The following is a 17,936-nucleotide window of genomic DNA, read 5'->3' as shown; positions in this document are numbered from 1 at the left end:
TTTCATAACTGTGACCATAATTGCCTACTGTCTGTAAGCTGTTAGTGTCTTAATGTACATGCACCTGTGGAATGGTCATTAATTGTTTATGGTTCAACAAGCATGGGAAACGGTGTTTAAACCCTTTTACAATGAAGACATTTGGATTTTTACAAATTTACATTTGAAAGACAGGGTCCTGAAAAAGGGCCGTTTCTTTTTTTAGCTGAGTTTATATATTTTGGCATTTTTCGTTGAACAGAAATACATTTATGTAATACAACTCTCGTTTTATTGCTCTCTTACAAATCCTTTCTGGAATGATATTCAAGAATGAGTATCACTTAAATTTCAAGGCTTACCTGATTTTTATATTGTACTGATTGCAATGGCAAATATACACTGCTCAAAAAAATAAAGGGAACACTTAAACAACACAATGTAACTCCAAGTCAATCACACTTCTGTGAAATCAAACTGTCTGCTTAGGAAGCAACCCTGATTGACAATACATTTCACATGCTGTTGTGCAAATGGAATAGACAACAGGTGGAAATTCTAGGCAATTAGCAAGACACCCCCAATAAATGAGTGGTTCTGCAGGTGGTGACCACAGACCACTTCTCAGTTCCTATGCTTCCTGGTGGATGTTTTGGTCATTTTTTAATACTGGCGGTGCTTTCACTCTAGTGGTAGCATGAGACTGAGTCTACAACCCACACAAGTGGCTCAGGTAGTGCAGCTCATCCAGGATGGAACATCATTGCGAACTGTGGCAAGAAGGTTTGCTGTGTCTGTCAGCGTAGTGTCCAGAGCATGGAGGCGCTACCAGGAGACTGGCCAGTACATCAGGAGACGTGGAGGTTGTGCTTACAGCCCAACAATGTGCAGGACGTTTGGAATTTGCCAGAGAAGACCAAGATTGGCAAATTCGCCACTGGCTCCCTGTGCTCTTCACAGATGAAAGCAGGTTCACACTGAGCACGTGACAGACGTGACAGAATCTGGAGATGCCGTGGAGAACGTTCTGCTGCCTACAACATCCTCCAGCATGACCGTTTTGGAAGTGGGTCCGTCATGGTGTGGGGTGGCATTTCTTTGGGGGGCCGCACAGCCCTCCATGTGCTCGCCAGAGGTAGCCTGACTGCCAATAGGTACCGAGATGAGATCTTCAGACCCCTTGTGAGACCATATGCTGGTGCGGTTGGCCCTGGGTTCCTCCTAATGCAAGACGATGCTAGACCTCATGTGGCTGGAGTGTGTCAGCAGTTCCTGCAAGAGGAAGGCATTGATGCTATGGACTGGCCCGCCCCTTCCCCAGACCTGAATCCAATTGAGCACGTCTGGGACATCATGTCTCGCTCCATCCAACAACGCCACGTTGCACCACAGACTGTCCAGGAGTTAGCGGATGCTTTAGTCCAGGTCTGGGAGGAGATCCCTCAGGAGACCATCCACCACCTCATCAGGAGCATGCCCAGGCGTTGTAGGGAGGTCATACAGGCACGTGGAGGCCACACACACTACTGAGCCTCATTTAGACTTGTTTTAAGAACATTACATCAAAGTTGGATCAGCCTGTAGTGTGGTTTTCCACTTTAATTTTGAGTGTGACTCCAAATCTAGACCTCCATGGGTTGATAAATTTGATTTCCACTGATCATTTTTGTGTGATTTTGATGTCAGCACATTCAACTATGTAAAGAAAAAAGTATTTAATAAGAATATTTCATTCATTCTGATCTAGGAAGTGTTATTTTAGTGTTCCCTTTATTTATTTGAGCAGTGTATTTAAAATCTAGGATAATGGATTACAGAATTAAAAACCTGCCTTGGTTGTCTTTTGGAGTAGGCCTATACAATCCTAAAATAATTGGTGTCATTATCCTTTTACATTTAACAAATGTATCTCAATATCAAAATGTAAAGGACATGTTATTGTTCTCGATACACACTGGCAAATGGATTACGTATTGTCAACAGGGTTATTGTCTTCAGTGTGTGTGGGCTGTTTAACACTGGGATAAACAGATTAAAGTTAACGCTAGAACCAACACAGTAACTGTCTTATGGAAGCCCTTCTCTAAGCGAGAGGTATATTATGTATTTCTATATAAGCTATTTACGCTACCTTTTATATTCTAATGATCCTAATGATATAGGTCTAGGTGTAAAACAGCCAAGGTGATAGAGCAACGACCCGGGGATAAAAACAAAAGGTGTGTGGTTGGAGAGAGGGTTGGTTTTACAGGTTTACTCATTCTGGATTTTTAGTGGTACATGTATTCTTGGCTTTCGTGCCATGGCTATGTCCGAGTCGATTCTAAGTTTAACTTAGGCATCACACTACCCATAAAGGAATACCTAAAACACATTTTTACTGGCAGTCATTAGCATCTATGCTACTTTTTCCTTTTCTGTCAGAATAAAACAGGATATAATGAGGACTATATGAAATATGTCTTGCATGTAATAGACATAAAGACCTGGTCTGGATAGATGTATACAGTGCCTTGCGAAGGTATTCGGCCCCCTTGAACTTTGTGACCTTTTGCCACATTTCAGGCTTCAAACATAAAGATATAAAACTGTATTTTTTTGTGAAGAATCAACAACAAGTGGGACACAATCATGAAGTGGAACGACATTTATTGGATATTTCAAACTTTTTTAACAAATCAAAAACTGAAAAATTGGGCGTGCAAATTATTCAGCCCCTTAAGTTAATACTTTGTAGCGCCACCTTTTGCTGCGATTACAGCTGTAAGTCGCTTGGGGTATGTCTCTATCAGTTTTGCACATCGAGAGCCTGAAATTTTTCCCATTCCTCCTTGCAAAACAGCTCGAGCTCAAGGTTGGATGGACATTTGTGAACAGCAGTTTTCAGTTCTTTCCACAGATTCTCGATTGGATTCAGGTCTGGACTTTGACTTGACCATTCTAACACCTGGATATGTTTATTTTTGAACCATTCCATTGTAGATTTTGCTTTATGTTTTGGATCATTGTCTTGTTGGAAGACAAATCTCCGTCCCAGTATCAGGTCTTTTGCAGACTCCATCAGGTTTTCTTCCAGAATGGTTGATTTGGCTCCATCCATCTTCCCATCAATTTTAACCATCTTCCCTTCCCTGCTGAAGAACAGGCCCAAACCATGATGCTGCCACCACCATGTTTGACAGTGGGGATGGTGTGTTCAGGGTGATGAGCTGTGTTGCTTTTACGCCAAACATAACGTTTTGCATTGTTGCCAAAAGTTCAATTTTGGTTTCATCTGACCAGAGCACCTTCTTCCACATGTTTGGTGTGTCTCCTAGGTGGTTTGTGGCAAACTTTAAACGACACTTCTTATGGATATCTTCTTCCATAAAGGCCAGATTTGTGCAATATACGACTGATTGTTGTCCTTGGACAGAGTCTCCCACCTCAGCTGTAGATCTCTGCAGTTCATCCAGAGTGAGGGCCTCTTGGCTGCATCTCTGATCAGTCTTCTCCTTGTAGAGCTGAAAGTTTAGAGGGACGGCCAGGTCTTGGTAGATTTGCCATGGTCTTGGGATATCCTTTTTGTATCCATTTCACATATTATCACATGATGCACAGGGCATACACTGAATAAGCCAAATACATTTAAACTCAGTTTGGGAAATTAAAATCCGGCTTTAAACTTCTTCACAACAGTATCTCGGACCTGCCTGGTGTGTTCCTTGTTCTTCATGATGCTCTGTGCGCTTTTAAAGGACCTCTGAGACTATTACAGTGCAGGTGCATTTATACGGAGACTTGATTACACACAGGTGGATTGTATTTATCATCATTAGTCATTTAGGTCAACATTGGATCATTCAGAGATCCTCACTGAACTTCTGGAGAGAGTTTGCTGCACTGAAAGTAAAGGTGCTGAATAATTTTGCACGCCCAATTTTTCAGTTTTTGATTTGTTAAAAAGTTTGAAATATCCAATTGTCGTTCCACTTCAATTGTGTCCCAATTCTTCAAAAAAAAATACAGTTTTATATCTTTATGTTTGAAGCCTGAAATGTGGGATTCAAGGGGCCGAATATATATATATATATATACACACACACAGTTGAAGTTTACATACACCTAAGCCAAATACATTTAAACTCAGTTTTTCACAATTCCTGACATTTAATCCGAGTAAAAAATTCCCTGTCTTAGGTCGGTTAGGATCACCACTTTATTTTAAGAATGTAAATGTCAGAATAATAGTAGAGAGAAGGATTTATTTCCCCAAAAAATGTATCACAGTCTCAGTGGGTCTGAAGTTTCCATACTAATTGAGTGTATTTGGTATTATTGCCTTTAAATTGTTTAACTTGGGTCAAACATTTCAGGTAGCCTTCCACAAACTTCCCACAATAAGTTGGGTGAATTCTGGCCCATTCCTCCTGACAGAGCTGGTGTAACTGAGTCAGGTTGGTAGGCCTCATTGCTCACAAACGCTTTTTCAGTTCTGCCCAGGGTTGAGGTTTGAGGTCAGTGTTTTGTGATGGCCACTCAAATACCTTGACTTTGTTGTCCTAAAGCCATTTTGCCACAACTTTGGAAGTATGCTTGGGGTCATTGTCCATTTGGAAGACCCATTTGCGGCCAATCTTTAACTTCCTGACTGGTGTCTTGAGATGTTGCTTCAATATATCCACATAATTTTCCTTTCTCACGATGCCATCTATTTTGTGAAGTGCACAAGTCCCTCCTGCAGCAAAGCACCCTCACAACATGATGCTGCCACCCCCGTGCTTCATGGTTGGGATAGTGGTGTTTGGCTTCCAAACATAACGATGGTCATTATGGACAAACAGTTATATTTTGGTTTCATCAGACCAGAGGACATTTCTCCAAAAATGTGCAGTTGCAAACCGTAGTCTGGCTATTTTATGGCGGTTTTGGAGCAGTGGATTTTTCCTTGCTGAGCGGCCTTTCAGGTTATGTCAATATAGGACTCGTTTTACTGTGGATATAGATACTTTTGTACCGGTTTCCTCCAGCATCTTCACAAGGTCCTTTGCTGCTGTTCTGGGGATTGATTTGCACTTTTTGGCATTAAAGTATGTTCATCTCTAGGAGACAGAACGCGTCTCCTTCCTGACCGGTATGACAGCAGTGTGGTCCCATATTGTTTATACTTGCGTACTATTGTTTGTACAGATGAACGTGGTACCTTCAGGCGTTTGGAAATTGCTCCCAAGGATGAACCAGACTTGTGGAGGTCTACAATAGTTTTTCTGAGGTCTTGGCTGATTTCTTTTGATTTTCCCATGATGTCAAGCAAAGAGGCACTGAGTTTGAAGGTAGGCCTTGAAATACATCCACAGGTACACCTCCAATTGACTCAAATGATGTCAATTAGCCCATCAGAAGCTTCTAAAGCCATGACATAATTTTCTGACATTTTCCAAGCTGTTTAAAGGCATAGTCAACTTAGTGTATGTAAACTTCTGACCCACTGGAATTGTGATACAGTGAAATAATCTGTCAGCGAAAAATTACTTGTGTCATGTACAAAGTAGAAGTCCTAACCGTCTTGCCAAAACTATAGTTTGTTAACAAGAAATTGTGGAGTGGTTGAAAAACCTAGTTATAATGACTGTAATGTGAATGTAAACTTCTGACCTCAGGTAGATTTCTATACATCTTTCCCTCAAAAACGTCAAACAATGTTTTTATTTTACTTGACCTTTATTTAACTAGGCAAGTCAGTTAAGAACAAAATCTGATTTTCAATGACGGCCTAGGAACAGTGGGTTAACTGCCTGTTCAGGGGCAGAACGACAGATTTGTACCTTGTCAGCTCGGGGGTTGGAACCTTTCGGTTACTAGTCCAACGCTCTAACCACTAGGCTACCCTACCGATTCAAAACATTTGGATCCAATGAACTGACCGGGCTGCGCCAGCATGCTTATAGCCTTGCTAGGACTTTTATATATATAAATATATATTAGGGCTGTTATTATTTCTATTAATATGATCCATCTGTTTTATTTTTTTCTGAATGTTTTCCATATTATTTGGTTAGTTACAGTGGGGTAAAAAAGTATTGTCAGCCACCAATTGTGCAAGTTCTCCCACTTAAAAAGATGAGAGAGGCCTGTAATTTTCATCATAGGTACACTTCAACTATGACAGACAAAATGAGGAAAAAAAAATCCTGAAAATCACATTAAAAATCCTACAATGAATTTATTTGCAAATTATGGTGGAAAATAAGTATTTTTTCACCTACAAACAAGCAAGATTTCTGGCTCTCACAGACCTGTAACTTCTTCTTTAAGAAGCTCCTCTGTTACCTGTATTAATGGCACTTGTTTGAACTTGTTATCAGTATAAAAGACACCTGTCCACAACCTCAAACAGTCACACTCCAAACTCCACTATGGCCAAGACCAAAGAGCTGTCAAAGGACGCCATTAATACAGGTATACTTCTTTATTTTGACTTTTTTTTTTTACATTGTTGAATAATAGTAAGACATCAAAACTATGAAATAACACAGGGATCATGTAGTAATCAAAATTGTTAAACACATTAAAAAACATTTTATATTTGGTATTCTTCAAAGTAGCCACCCTTTGCCTTGACAGCTTTGTACACTCTTGGCATTCTCTCAACCAGCTTAATGAGGTAGTCACCTGGAATGCTTTTCCCACATATGCTGAGCACTTATTGGCTACTGTTTCTTCAGTCTGCGGCGCAACTCACCCCAAACCAACTCCTTTGGGTTGAGGTCGGGTGATTGTGGAGGCCAGGTCATCTGATGCAGCACTCAATCACTCTCCTTCTTGGTCAAATAATAGCAATTACACAGCCTTGAGGTGTGTTTTGGGTCATTGTCCTGTTGAAAAACAAATGATAGTCCCACCAAGCGCAAACCAGATGAGATGGCGTATCGCTGCAGAATGCTGTGTTAGCCATGCTGGTTAAGTGTGCCTTGACTTCTAAATATATCACTGACCGTGTCACCAGCAAAGCACCATAACACCTCCTCCATGCTACACGGTGAGAACCACAGATGCAGAGATCATCCGTTCACCTACTCTGCGTCTCACGAAGACGCACAAAGACAAATCTCAAATTTGGACTGATCAGACCAAAGGACAGATTTCCACCGGTCTAATGTCCATTGCTCGAGTTTCTTGGCCCAAGCTAGTCTCTTCTTCTTATTGGTGTCCTTTTAGTAGTGGTTTCTTTGCAGCAATTTTACCATAAAGGCCTGATTCACGCAGTCTCTTCTGAACAGTTGATGTTGATGTCTGTTACTTGAACTCTGTGAAGCATTTATTTGGGCTGCAATCTGAGGTGCAGTTAATTGCCGATTTCTGAGACTGGTAACTAATGAATTTATCCTCTGCAGCAGAGGTAACTCTGGGTCTTCCTTTCCTGTGGCGTTCCACATGAGAGCCAGTCATAGCGCTTGATGGTTTTTGCGACTGCACTTAAACTTTCAAAGTTCTTGAAATGTTCCACATTGACTAACCTTCATGTCTTAAAGTAATGATGGATTGTAATTTCTCTTTACTTATTTGAGCTGCTCTTGCCATAATATGGACTTGGTCTTTTACCAAATAGGGCTGTCTTCTGTATACCAACCCTACCTTGTCACAACACAACTGATTGGCTCACACACGTTAAGAAGGAAAGAAATTCCACAAATTAACTTTTCACAAGGTACACCTGTTAATTGAAATGCATTCCAGATGACTACCTCTTGGTTGAGAGAATGCTAAGAGAAATGTAAAGCTGTCATCAAGGAAAAGGGTGGCTACTTTGAAGCATCTGAAGTCTAAAATATATTTGGATTTGTTTAACACTTTTTTTTTTTTTTGAATGAAGACAGTCTTGAAAATAGAACAGACTAGTTCAGTTGAGATTATAAACTGTTTAGAATAGATGCCTTTTAAAGAGTTGATCCATAATAACAGTACACATTTAATACGTAAATGTTTCTGAAAGACATCTAAACCCGATTTTGCTTTGGAGTATTGTGCATTTTTTTCAATTCAATATTAGAAGACTGTTATTTCTTAGTTTTGATATCTTTACTATTATTCTACAATGTAAAAAAATAAAGAAAAACCCTGGAATGAGTAGGTGTGTCCAAACTTTTGACTGGTATGTGGGACTGCAAAACAACAGTCTCAACATTGACAGTGAAGAGGTGACTCTGGGATGCTGCCCTTCTAGGCAGAGTTGCAAAGTAAAAGCTGTAACTCAGACTGGCCAATAAAAATTAAATATTAAGATGGGGAAAAATAACACAGACACTGGACTGAGGAACTCTGCCTAGAAGGCCAGCGTCCCGGAGTCGCCTCTTCACTGTTGACATTGAGACTGGTGTGTTGCCGGTACTATTTAATGAAACTGCCAGTTGAGGACTTGAGGTGTCTGTTTCCTCAAACTAGACACTAATGTACTTGTCCTCTTGCTCAGTTGTGCATCAGGGCCTCCCACTCCTCTTTCTATTCTGTCTATTCTATTCTGAGCCAGTTTGTGCTGTTCTGTGAAGGGAGTAGTACACAGTGTTGTACCAGATCTTCAGTTTCTTGGCAATTTCTTGCATGGAATAGCCTTCATTTCTCGGAACAAGAATAGACTGACAAGATACTCAACTCTTTTAAAGAAGGCCAGTTTTGTTTTCAGCTGTGCTAACATAATTGCAAAAGGGTTTTCTAATGATCAATTAGCCTTTTTAAAATGATAAACTTGGATTAGCTAACACAGCGTGCCATTGGAACACAGGAGTGATGGTTGCTGATAATGGGCCTCTGTTGTACGCCTGTGTAGATATTCCATTAAAAATCAGCTGTTTCCAGCTACAATAGTTATTTACAACATTAACGATGTCTACACTGTATTTCAAATCAATTTGATGTTATTTTAATGGACAAAAATGTTGCTTTTCTAAAACAAGGACATTTCTAAGTGACCCCAAACTTGAACAGTGGTGTATGCAGTTTTGTAATATGTGTATGGGTGGTGGATGGGTTAATAATAGTAATGTATATATTCAAATCTTGTAAATGTAACACTGTTTTTGACAGGTGGTAAGTGCCAGAGAAAAAAAGTCTCAGGTAGATGACTGTGGCAGACTCACTGAACACTTCCTCAAGGTACTGCCACAGTTGCTGATTAAGGTAAGAACATAAACATGCGCGCACACACACACATTAAAACACACTCTTTCATGGGAACATATTACACCAGTGCAGGAGGGCTGGTGATGACAGGAAGGATGGCGATGACATTGATGATAATGCTGCTACTGATGATGGTTAAGAGAATGACAATAATGATTGATATGACACTTTTTATCCTCCTGCTAGTTAAGATCTGTTAAGGCTACTGCCACTAGAGGGCATTTACAATCCAGCAGGTGACCGGTTATATTCCGTCTAACAATCTCACAACTAACATGGCTTTTGCTACAATGAACCAACTGGTGTGCAGACTAATCAAAACAATGATGATGATGGTTGTGATAATTGTGATATGATGATTGTGATAATTATATTCCTAGTATTCAGGGAGCCCAGAAACTGTGGCATCTCTTTTGAAGATACCTCAGTACTTACACCCAGATTCGCCAAATGCAGAATTCCCACAGGTCAGCTTACTTGAAAATGTGCTTTATAGCCAGCCAGCACTTTTACATTCTTCTTGTAAAAGTTGTCAAAAAATGCAAAATTCCAGTGATGGTGATATGTCTTACCTACTTTAGTTGAATGCACTTATTGTAAGTAGGTCTGGAAAAAGTGTTTGGTAAATGACTAACAAGAACATGTTAAACAAATACCATGGAGATGAATGAGTGACAAATACATGACAAGACTAGTAATCATTTATTGTATTATATTGTATTAGTCTACGGGACATGTGAGCTATGTACTTCTCAGCAATTACTTTGCGATCCTGTTGTTTGCAGACGGCTCTTAGCACCTTCTGCTGGTGAGACTATTAAATCAGATTTGAGAAGGAAAAGATCTCCAGCATTCTTGTATGATTCACAGTACTTTCAATGGTCCAAAACATATTTAGTCCATAAACCTTGATCAGGGGTTAAAGTTAAAACTCCATGAACGTCTATTGACCCAACCATTTGTTTGAGATCACCAATGCCAGTGTGTTTTTTTTTTATACACCCAAAATTAAAGAAAATGTCAGAACAACCCTGTTTTAAAGAGTATTTCTCCATCCCCCTTCCTTCCAGGCGTTGTCGGGCCTGCTGGCTGAGATGGGAGCTGTTTTGGAGCTCCACACTGACCCTGCAGTGCTGGAGGCGGCTGCTCGCTCATACCTCAGCCTGTGTGGAGAGGAAACAGCCTGGCACCCCCTGGCACGACCTGGCAGAGACGCAGTGGTCCAATGCTGGGCAGACAGATTGGCAGCACTGCTGGGTGACGCACTGCAGGTAGGCACAGAGATGCCATGTGTAACACATACATAAATATATGTAGTTTCTTTAATACAGAGTGGCGATTGAGTTATGTATCTGTTGCCATGTTCCTCTCCCCTCTCTCTCTTTCTCTCTTTCTTCTCAGGATGGCAACTTCACTGCTGATGAGGAAAAGACAGGAGAGATTCTATCCACACTGAAGAAACTCACTGCTTTCCACAAGTAAGATGATGTGTGCGTTTGTTTGTGTGTGTGTGCCTGTGTATGCACGCAGGTGATCATGGCTGCGTTCGTGTCTGCGCATGTGACACCTGCTCTGCTCTCTTGTAGTGCCCAGGACCTGTCTCGTTGGGGACTGTATGAGCAGGTCTTTCCTCTTCTCTCAGTGGAGATCATTCACGGTGGATTACCTACACAGGTAGATAGTATACCCTGCCCTGAGCTATGATCACCCTCTGTCAAATAACATCACACCAGTCCATTCCTACTAACCCCCAAGCTCTTCCTATATGCAACATCTCATAACCTTTTGGCATTTACAGTACAGTTGAAGTATAAAACACCAACCTAGTTGAGAACACCATGCCTCACCACCTCTGACCTCCCTCTCTCTCTCTCTCTGCCCTCAGCTGACAGTGGAAGCTCTGCAGTGTGTATCTTACTCTGTCCTCTGGAACCTCAACACCAGTAGAGAAACCCTGACCTCACGGGTGACCACCTGATATTACCTCCTACAGTTAGCTAGTCCGGCTTTATTTACAGTTAGCTAGTTTCTTGTACGGTTGGACAGATTTATTGAATGCTATGACTGACCGTGTGTGTATGTGTGTGCAGGAAAAGGCTGTAGCCCAGAGGAGTCAGATGAGAGCATTGTGTGAGAAGTGTCTACGTTGTCTGTCCCACAACGATCAGAGTGTGAAGGAGCAGGTAGGACACACCGCAGCACTATTAGTCTGAACCTTTAAATACTTCAGCTGCACTGGTGCATTGGATTCAATGGAATCACAAAAGTGTAAATCCTGTCCATCTGGCACAGAAGGCAGGCTCAATGAAACGGGTCTTAACACAGGACTGCTAGCCTCCATGTTATTTTGTCTAAATGGACCCGTACTGTATGTTGTGCATCAGTATTGACTAGTGAACTATGAACTTTGTTATTCCACTGTCCTAGTGACTCTGTTATTGTTTACATCTTAGTGATTTTGTTACACCGCCACCCCAATACCTCATTCTGATAATTAGTGAAACTAATAAACTATCAGCAATCTCTTCCCATGAGTAAAAATGTACTAGAGTCAAAATGTGATTTCATTAGACCTTTAAAGAACAAACAGTATTTATATTATTATTTCCTCTGTTTCTGCCTTTCGGTGGCTCCAGCATATGTGACAATGTGCTGCTTACACCATTGGACATACCATTGGTTCTACCTCACTGGTCATGTGATTGATTGTGTCCTCAACCGCTCAGGCCTTTCCATCTACAGTATCTCTGTGTATGATAACCTCACTGACACTGAGTGGTTCATCTGCGCTCTCTGTGAAGGGCACAACTAGTGTGAGCTAGTATTCATCATGACAACTACTAAAGAGTTAGCTAAAGCAGAAACACTTCTGACAACCATGCCACAAGTCAGTTTTTAAAAAAGATATATTTAGTTCTCTGAATGTTGGCTACTTCTCTCTTTACTGTGAAACAAACTAATACGTTGTCTTGCTCCTGTCTCTCTCTTCTTTTTATTATTTTTCTCCATCCCTCTCCCATCTTTCTCACCCCCCCAGGCATTCCTGTCTCTGTGTGATGTCTTGACAGCCCACAACTACCAGTTGCAAGTGTGGGATCCCTCGTCTTACGGCCCCCTGCTCTACACTCCCGACCCGAAACTTCAGAGGGCGCTGCTTGCCTTCATTCTGGAGCACGTCTTCACTGGAGCAGAGTACGACAGCCACAGCAGGGGTGAGACCATTGACAACTCTACTTCTGATTACTGTAGATACTCTACTAGAGAGGGCGAGCAAGCTTAATGCACCCCCCTCTTACCATACCTCTACCTGACTTGCTCACCCCTTCTCCCCCAGGTCCCCAAACTTGACTGGAAATCAGTAGGAGTTTGCAGGAATGTATTAAGGCAGGTTAGAGTGCAATGATGATGAAAATTATATTCGTAAGAGAAGATGAGGCTAGAGAAAATACCTGTCTCTTTGTTTCGTCCTGTGTGTCTTACACACTTGTACCTTTCCCCAGCAGATGGCACTGTTTTTCTTTGTCAGACTGTAGGATGGTACAGATGTACAGTATGTCACAGGTTTACAGTTCACTCCCTGTTTCTGTTACAAGTTAATCATGATAATACATTCAGATATTAAATTCACAGCTGCAGTCGTAGCTAAATGGATCTACACAGAGGTGCTCCTAGGCTATAAATCACTTCATATTCTACTCCTCAAACCTGACCTAACAGTTGACTTCAAATCGCGTAGGAAAGCCAGTAATACACACCCAGTGCTACACAGACTCATTATACATTAGTCCAAGAGATTAGTCCAAGTATTTGTTAGGTGACGTGTCTATGGATGCTTTGTATAGCGTTTGGATATATTTTTACAGATTCCACAGTGGGAAAAGTTCTATTTAAACAAAAAGGAAACGGGATCGATAGAAAACGCATGCACTGCTTTATTCTCCGAGAATTTATTTTGTGTGGGCCATTTACTGTGTATTGAGTATTGATGGTCAAGAGGAGGCATTCATAATCAATGGTACTTGATGACAGCTTTTCTCATGGGAAACATATTGCGTCCTCACACGGATAGTCCAGATAAGTCAATAAGCGCACAGGAAGGAATTTCTCATATGTTCAAACAAATGCAATATGGGACTATTGGTTTGGAACATGTAATAAAGATCTATTGTGTTATTTGATTTACTTCGTGGCCATTATAGTATATACACTGTTTTCTATTAGGTGGTGGACTGGAGATCAGTCTCGGGGCAAAGGCATTAAGTTATGAAATAAGGGCAATGTTTTTCCGTGAGAAAATAGCATTAACTTTGGTTCACCTCTGCGAGCGTTTTATTGGCTCTGTGAAAGATTGAACCCACATGGTGTCATAACTATAGTTGCATGTTGTCACTTATTTCCACCTGTTAAACCCGTTGTCCTGAAACCAACTAAACCACTCTTTCCCTCTCATCTGTCTCTCATTCCCCGCTTTCTTTCTTCTCTTTTTTGCTTTTCCTCTCGTTCATCCTTTTCTTCCCCTTACTCATTCTGCATCTCTCTCAGGTAGTGATGTAGAGTCTGGTGAGGGGAGGTTGGAGGAGCTCCACAGACGTAGGAGCTTATTGGCAGGCTTCTGTAAACTCATAGTACACGGGGTGCTGGAGATGAGTATGGCTGCTGATCTCTTTAAGTATTACATGAAGGTAATGCTACTATCACAAAGTGATTTCTGCATACAATATACATATTTCAAGGGATATATACAGTGTATTCGGAAAGTATTCAGATCCCTTGACTTATTCCACATGTTGTTACAGCCTGAATTCAAAACGGATTAAATATCATATTTTTTTCTCACCCATCTACACACAATACCCCATAATGATGAAGTAGAAAATGTTTAGACATTTTTGCAAATTTATTGAAAATTAAATACTGAAATAGCTAATTTACATAAGTATTCACACCCCTGAGTCAATGCAAAAATCCCCTGTGAGCTTTGTATACCTGGGTTGTACAATATTTCCCCATCATTTTCCAAATTCATAACTCTGTCAAATTGATTGTTGATCATTGCTAGACAACAACTCAAGTCTTACCGCAGATTTAAGTGAATCATAAACAATCACTCTTCTTTGTAATCAACTCCAGTGTAGATTTAGCCTTGTGCTTTAGGTTATTGTCCTGTTGAAAGGTGGCTGGGTGTATTGATTGCTCAAAGAGATATTCATTTTTTTTTTTTTACTCATCTACCAATAGGTGTCCTTTGCAAGGCTTTTGAAAACCTCCCTGGTCTTTGTGGTTGAATCTGTGTTTGAAATTGAGAGATGTTACAATTATCTGTATGTGTGGGGTAAAGAGATGAGGTAATAGTTAAACACTATTATTGCACAAAGAGTGAGCCCATGCAATTTATTATGTGACTTGTTAAGCACATGTTTCCTCCTGAACTTATTTAGGCTTGACATAATAAAAGGGGTTGAATACTTTTTGACTCAAGACATTTCAGGTTTTTATTATTTAATTAATTTCTAAAAATCAAACATGATTCCACTTTGACATTATGGGGTGTTGTGTGTAGGCCAGTGACAAAACACATCTCAATTGTATCCAGAAATTGTAAATGTGGAAAAAGTCAAGGATCGTGAATACTTTCTGAAGACACTGTTTTCTACTTGGGTAGAACATTTATACCGCACCGGAAACCTAGATTTAGGGTTATATTGGATAGGACTCCTCCTCATCCTCACCGCTATAGGAGCAGTACATTAGAACAGTGTATCAGAATTCTCACACAGGTATGAATATCCAGTTGTATATTTTGTGTGGCACATCAGCATTATAGGGAATATAAGGTCATCAACATTCTCTGAGCGGGACAAGCAGCAGAAAGCACACACGCAGTGATACAGCTATCTGTAGTGACTGGGGTGAGGGGGCAGAGGCCAGACGCCACATGAAAGGCTCTGATATGACTGTCTCCTCACCACTGATATTCTCTCTCTCTCTCTCTGCAGTATTATAATAACTTTGGTGACATTATTAAGGAGACTCTGAGCAGAACACGGCAGATGGATAAGATAGAGAGTGCTCGCACGCTGGTGCTCTGTCTGCAACAGGTGGGCCAGGGTTGTTCTGACTCTACCCCTTCACCTCTTTTTATTATGTCATGTTTCACCCTTGCCTTTACCCTCCATGGCGCATTCCAACAACCCCCCATGGAATCATGTAGTAACCAAAAATGTGTTATATTTGAGATTCTTAAAAGTAGCCACCCTCCACCAGTCCTATTTATAATCTACAAAGATTATACCGCATTTTCTTTCTTCCACAAAATATATATGCTAATTGATAAAAATATATATCATGATGTTTAACCATAATCTTTGTTATTTTTCTCTATTTTCTGGTGGATTAAACTGAAATTGCAACCAACTTTCTATGGCTTGTTTTAAAAATAGCTATATTTTTTACATTTACATTTTCAAATAACCGAAAGTGAGAGATTGTAATCTGAAGGGGAAAAGACCATTCGTAAACACTAGGTCAGCCATTCTTACTAATCTGCCAGAGAACCAGTTTGGATGTAAGTATATATTTTGTATGACTGAAGCCTTTAGTGAGGTCTAATGCTTTAATATTTAATCATTTCTGCCGTCTGAATTCACATTCATTATATAAATATGCTCGTTTAATGTTGTCTGGCTTACCGTTCCAAATAAAATGTTTGTTTTTTTTTGTACAAATAAATCAACTGGGATATGACTAAAGAGTTAACCAGGGTGATATTTTCCTTTCCCTGGTAGCAAGGGATTATTTATTTTGCTAACTTTGTATTAAAATGTATTGTAGTTCGGTCATTTCTGTCTTTTGTGATATGAATACAGAGTATGTCCACTTCACCATCAGACCATTTTATTGGTAAACTACACTAATGTAAACGTTGGATTTTTTTGTGATCCAATACGTAATATAGCCTTACCATAATTTGGTTGTAATCCAGAAATGTTAGAATAGATTTTTTTTATCTTCCTCAAATGAAATCCATTGGGAGAAGAATATTTTGCATGCATTTTAAATCTGTATCCAAAATAATTATTGAGAAATGTGACATTTTGGCACTATCCAGGCCTCCAGGTTATAGATATTATTTTATCCAATAAAGGCCTGGTTAAGGCCTAATGGTAGATCCCACAGAGGAGGGAGGGGTGGCTTGTAGGCAATGCTCTTTTTTGGCCTCACTCAGCATATGGGTATGTGTTGTCCTTTAGTTGGCTGGCTAATGGATGGCAAATATCATTCAGGTCTAAATGAGGGAGAGATCTGAGTTTGATTAAATTGAGCTGATCGGATTTTAGTTGGATTTGATTTAACTGAGCTAAATTGAGTAAAGCACACTGAGTTAGATTCAGCTGACATGAATTGAACGAAACTGTGACCAAGTTTATCAGTGATGTCTCTGTCACTTTTTCCTCAGTTGTTCCTGCGTCTGAAGCAGGAGCAGGACAGTGGAGTCACCTGTAGCTCAGGTGTCCAAACATTCAGCAGCATCAAGGAGCTGGCCAGACGCTTCTCTCTCACCTTCGGCTGGGACCAGACAAAGTCCAGAGAGTCCCTCACTCTGATCCATAGGTAGGTAAACACTACCCTCATAACCTTGCATACATGCACACTCACGTCCCATTTAATGTTATTCATCATGGTTTCCGAGGCCTCATTTCACCACACCAGTACTATGAGCATTTGTTTAAAATAATACTCAGAAGAATTATACTAATAATACAATTTTTAGCACATTTCCTACGCTCAATGTGCTTGTGTCATTCATTGACTTTTCCTCTCTCTGTGTGTGTGTGAAGGGATGGTATAGAGTTTGTTTTTCAGGGCTTTGTCCAGAGAGCAGAGAAGCCCTCTCCTCCATACCTCTCCTACCTCACCATCCTCAGCGAGTTCTCCAGCAAGCTCCTCAGACCAGACAAAAAGATTGTGTAAGTGTGTGTTCTCTTCTCTGTATATGTATAACATGCTTAAAGGCCAAGTGCAGTCAAAAGTTTGGACACACCTACTCATTCCAGGGTTTTTCTATATTTTCTACATTGTAGATTAATAGTAAAGACATCAAAACTATGAAATAACACATGGAATTATGAGGTAACCAAAAGTTTTAAACAAATCAAAATGAGATTTTTCAAAGTAGCCACCCTTTGCCTTGATGACAGCTTTGTACACTTTTGGCATTCTCTCAACCTTCATGAGGTAGTTACCTGGAATGCATTTCAATTAACAATTGCCTTGTTTATTTGTGGAATTTCTTAATGCTTTTGAGCCAATCAATTGTGTTGTTTATTTTTATTTATTTATTTTACTAGGCAAGTCAGTTAAGAACAAATTCTTATTTTCAATGACGGCCTAGGAACAGTGGCTTAACCGCCTGTTCAGGGGCAGAACAACAGATTTGTACCTTGTCAGCTCGGGGATTTGAACTTGCTCTAACCAACGCTCTAACCACTAGGCTACCCTGCCGCCCCTGACAAGGTAGGGGTGGTATACAGAAGATAGCCCTATTTGGTAAAAGACCAAAGAACAGCACAAATAAGCCAAGAGAAACGACAGTCAATCTGCAAAATGTCAAGAACTTTGAAAAGTTTCTTCAAGTGCAGTCGCAAAAAACAATCAAGCGTTATGATGAAACTGGTTCTCATGAGGACCGCCACATGAAAGGAAGACCCAGAGTTACCTCTGCTGCAGAGGATAAGTTCATTGGAGTTACCCACTTCAGAAATTGCAGCCCAAATAAATGCTTCATAGTGTTCAAGTAACAC

The 17,936-nt window shown here is 40.4% G+C and overlaps 1 protein-coding gene across 3 annotated transcripts in view; it reads left to right on the top strand.

Moving 5' to 3' along the window:
• The window catches only part of si:ch211-269e2.1 (cohesin subunit SA-2), a 46,576-nt gene that overhangs the window by 25,368 nt on the left and 3,272 nt on the right, over positions 1-17,936 (top strand). For 2 of the 3 annotated variants that reach the window (XM_024388662.2, XM_042306765.1), the window contains exons 18-29: positions 9,040-9,132; positions 9,516-9,602; positions 10,206-10,406; positions 10,537-10,613; positions 10,722-10,809; positions 11,021-11,101; positions 11,226-11,318; positions 12,173-12,347; positions 13,678-13,817; positions 15,132-15,233; positions 16,592-16,746; positions 16,974-17,102. In XM_024388662.2, coding sequence (XP_024244430.2) covers positions 9,040-9,132; positions 9,516-9,602; positions 10,206-10,406; positions 10,537-10,613; positions 10,722-10,809; positions 11,021-11,101; positions 11,226-11,318; positions 12,173-12,347; positions 13,678-13,817; positions 15,132-15,233; positions 16,592-16,746; positions 16,974-17,102 — 1,421 coding nt within the window. The remainder of the gene's footprint in view (positions 1-9,039; positions 9,133-9,515; positions 9,603-10,205; positions 10,407-10,536; positions 10,614-10,721; positions 10,810-11,020; positions 11,102-11,225; positions 11,319-12,172; positions 12,348-13,677; positions 13,818-15,131; positions 15,234-16,591; positions 16,747-16,973; positions 17,103-17,936) is intronic. The other variant, XM_042306766.1, reaches the window with a different exon arrangement.

Source organism: Oncorhynchus tshawytscha, linkage group LG26 (genome assembly GCF_018296145.1).
Source record: "Oncorhynchus tshawytscha isolate Ot180627B linkage group LG26, Otsh_v2.0, whole genome shotgun sequence".
Taxonomy (NCBI): domain Eukaryota; kingdom Metazoa; phylum Chordata; class Actinopteri; order Salmoniformes; family Salmonidae; genus Oncorhynchus; species Oncorhynchus tshawytscha.
Note: the sequence above shows the minus strand (reverse complement) of the source record. Positions and strands in the feature narration are given on the sequence as shown.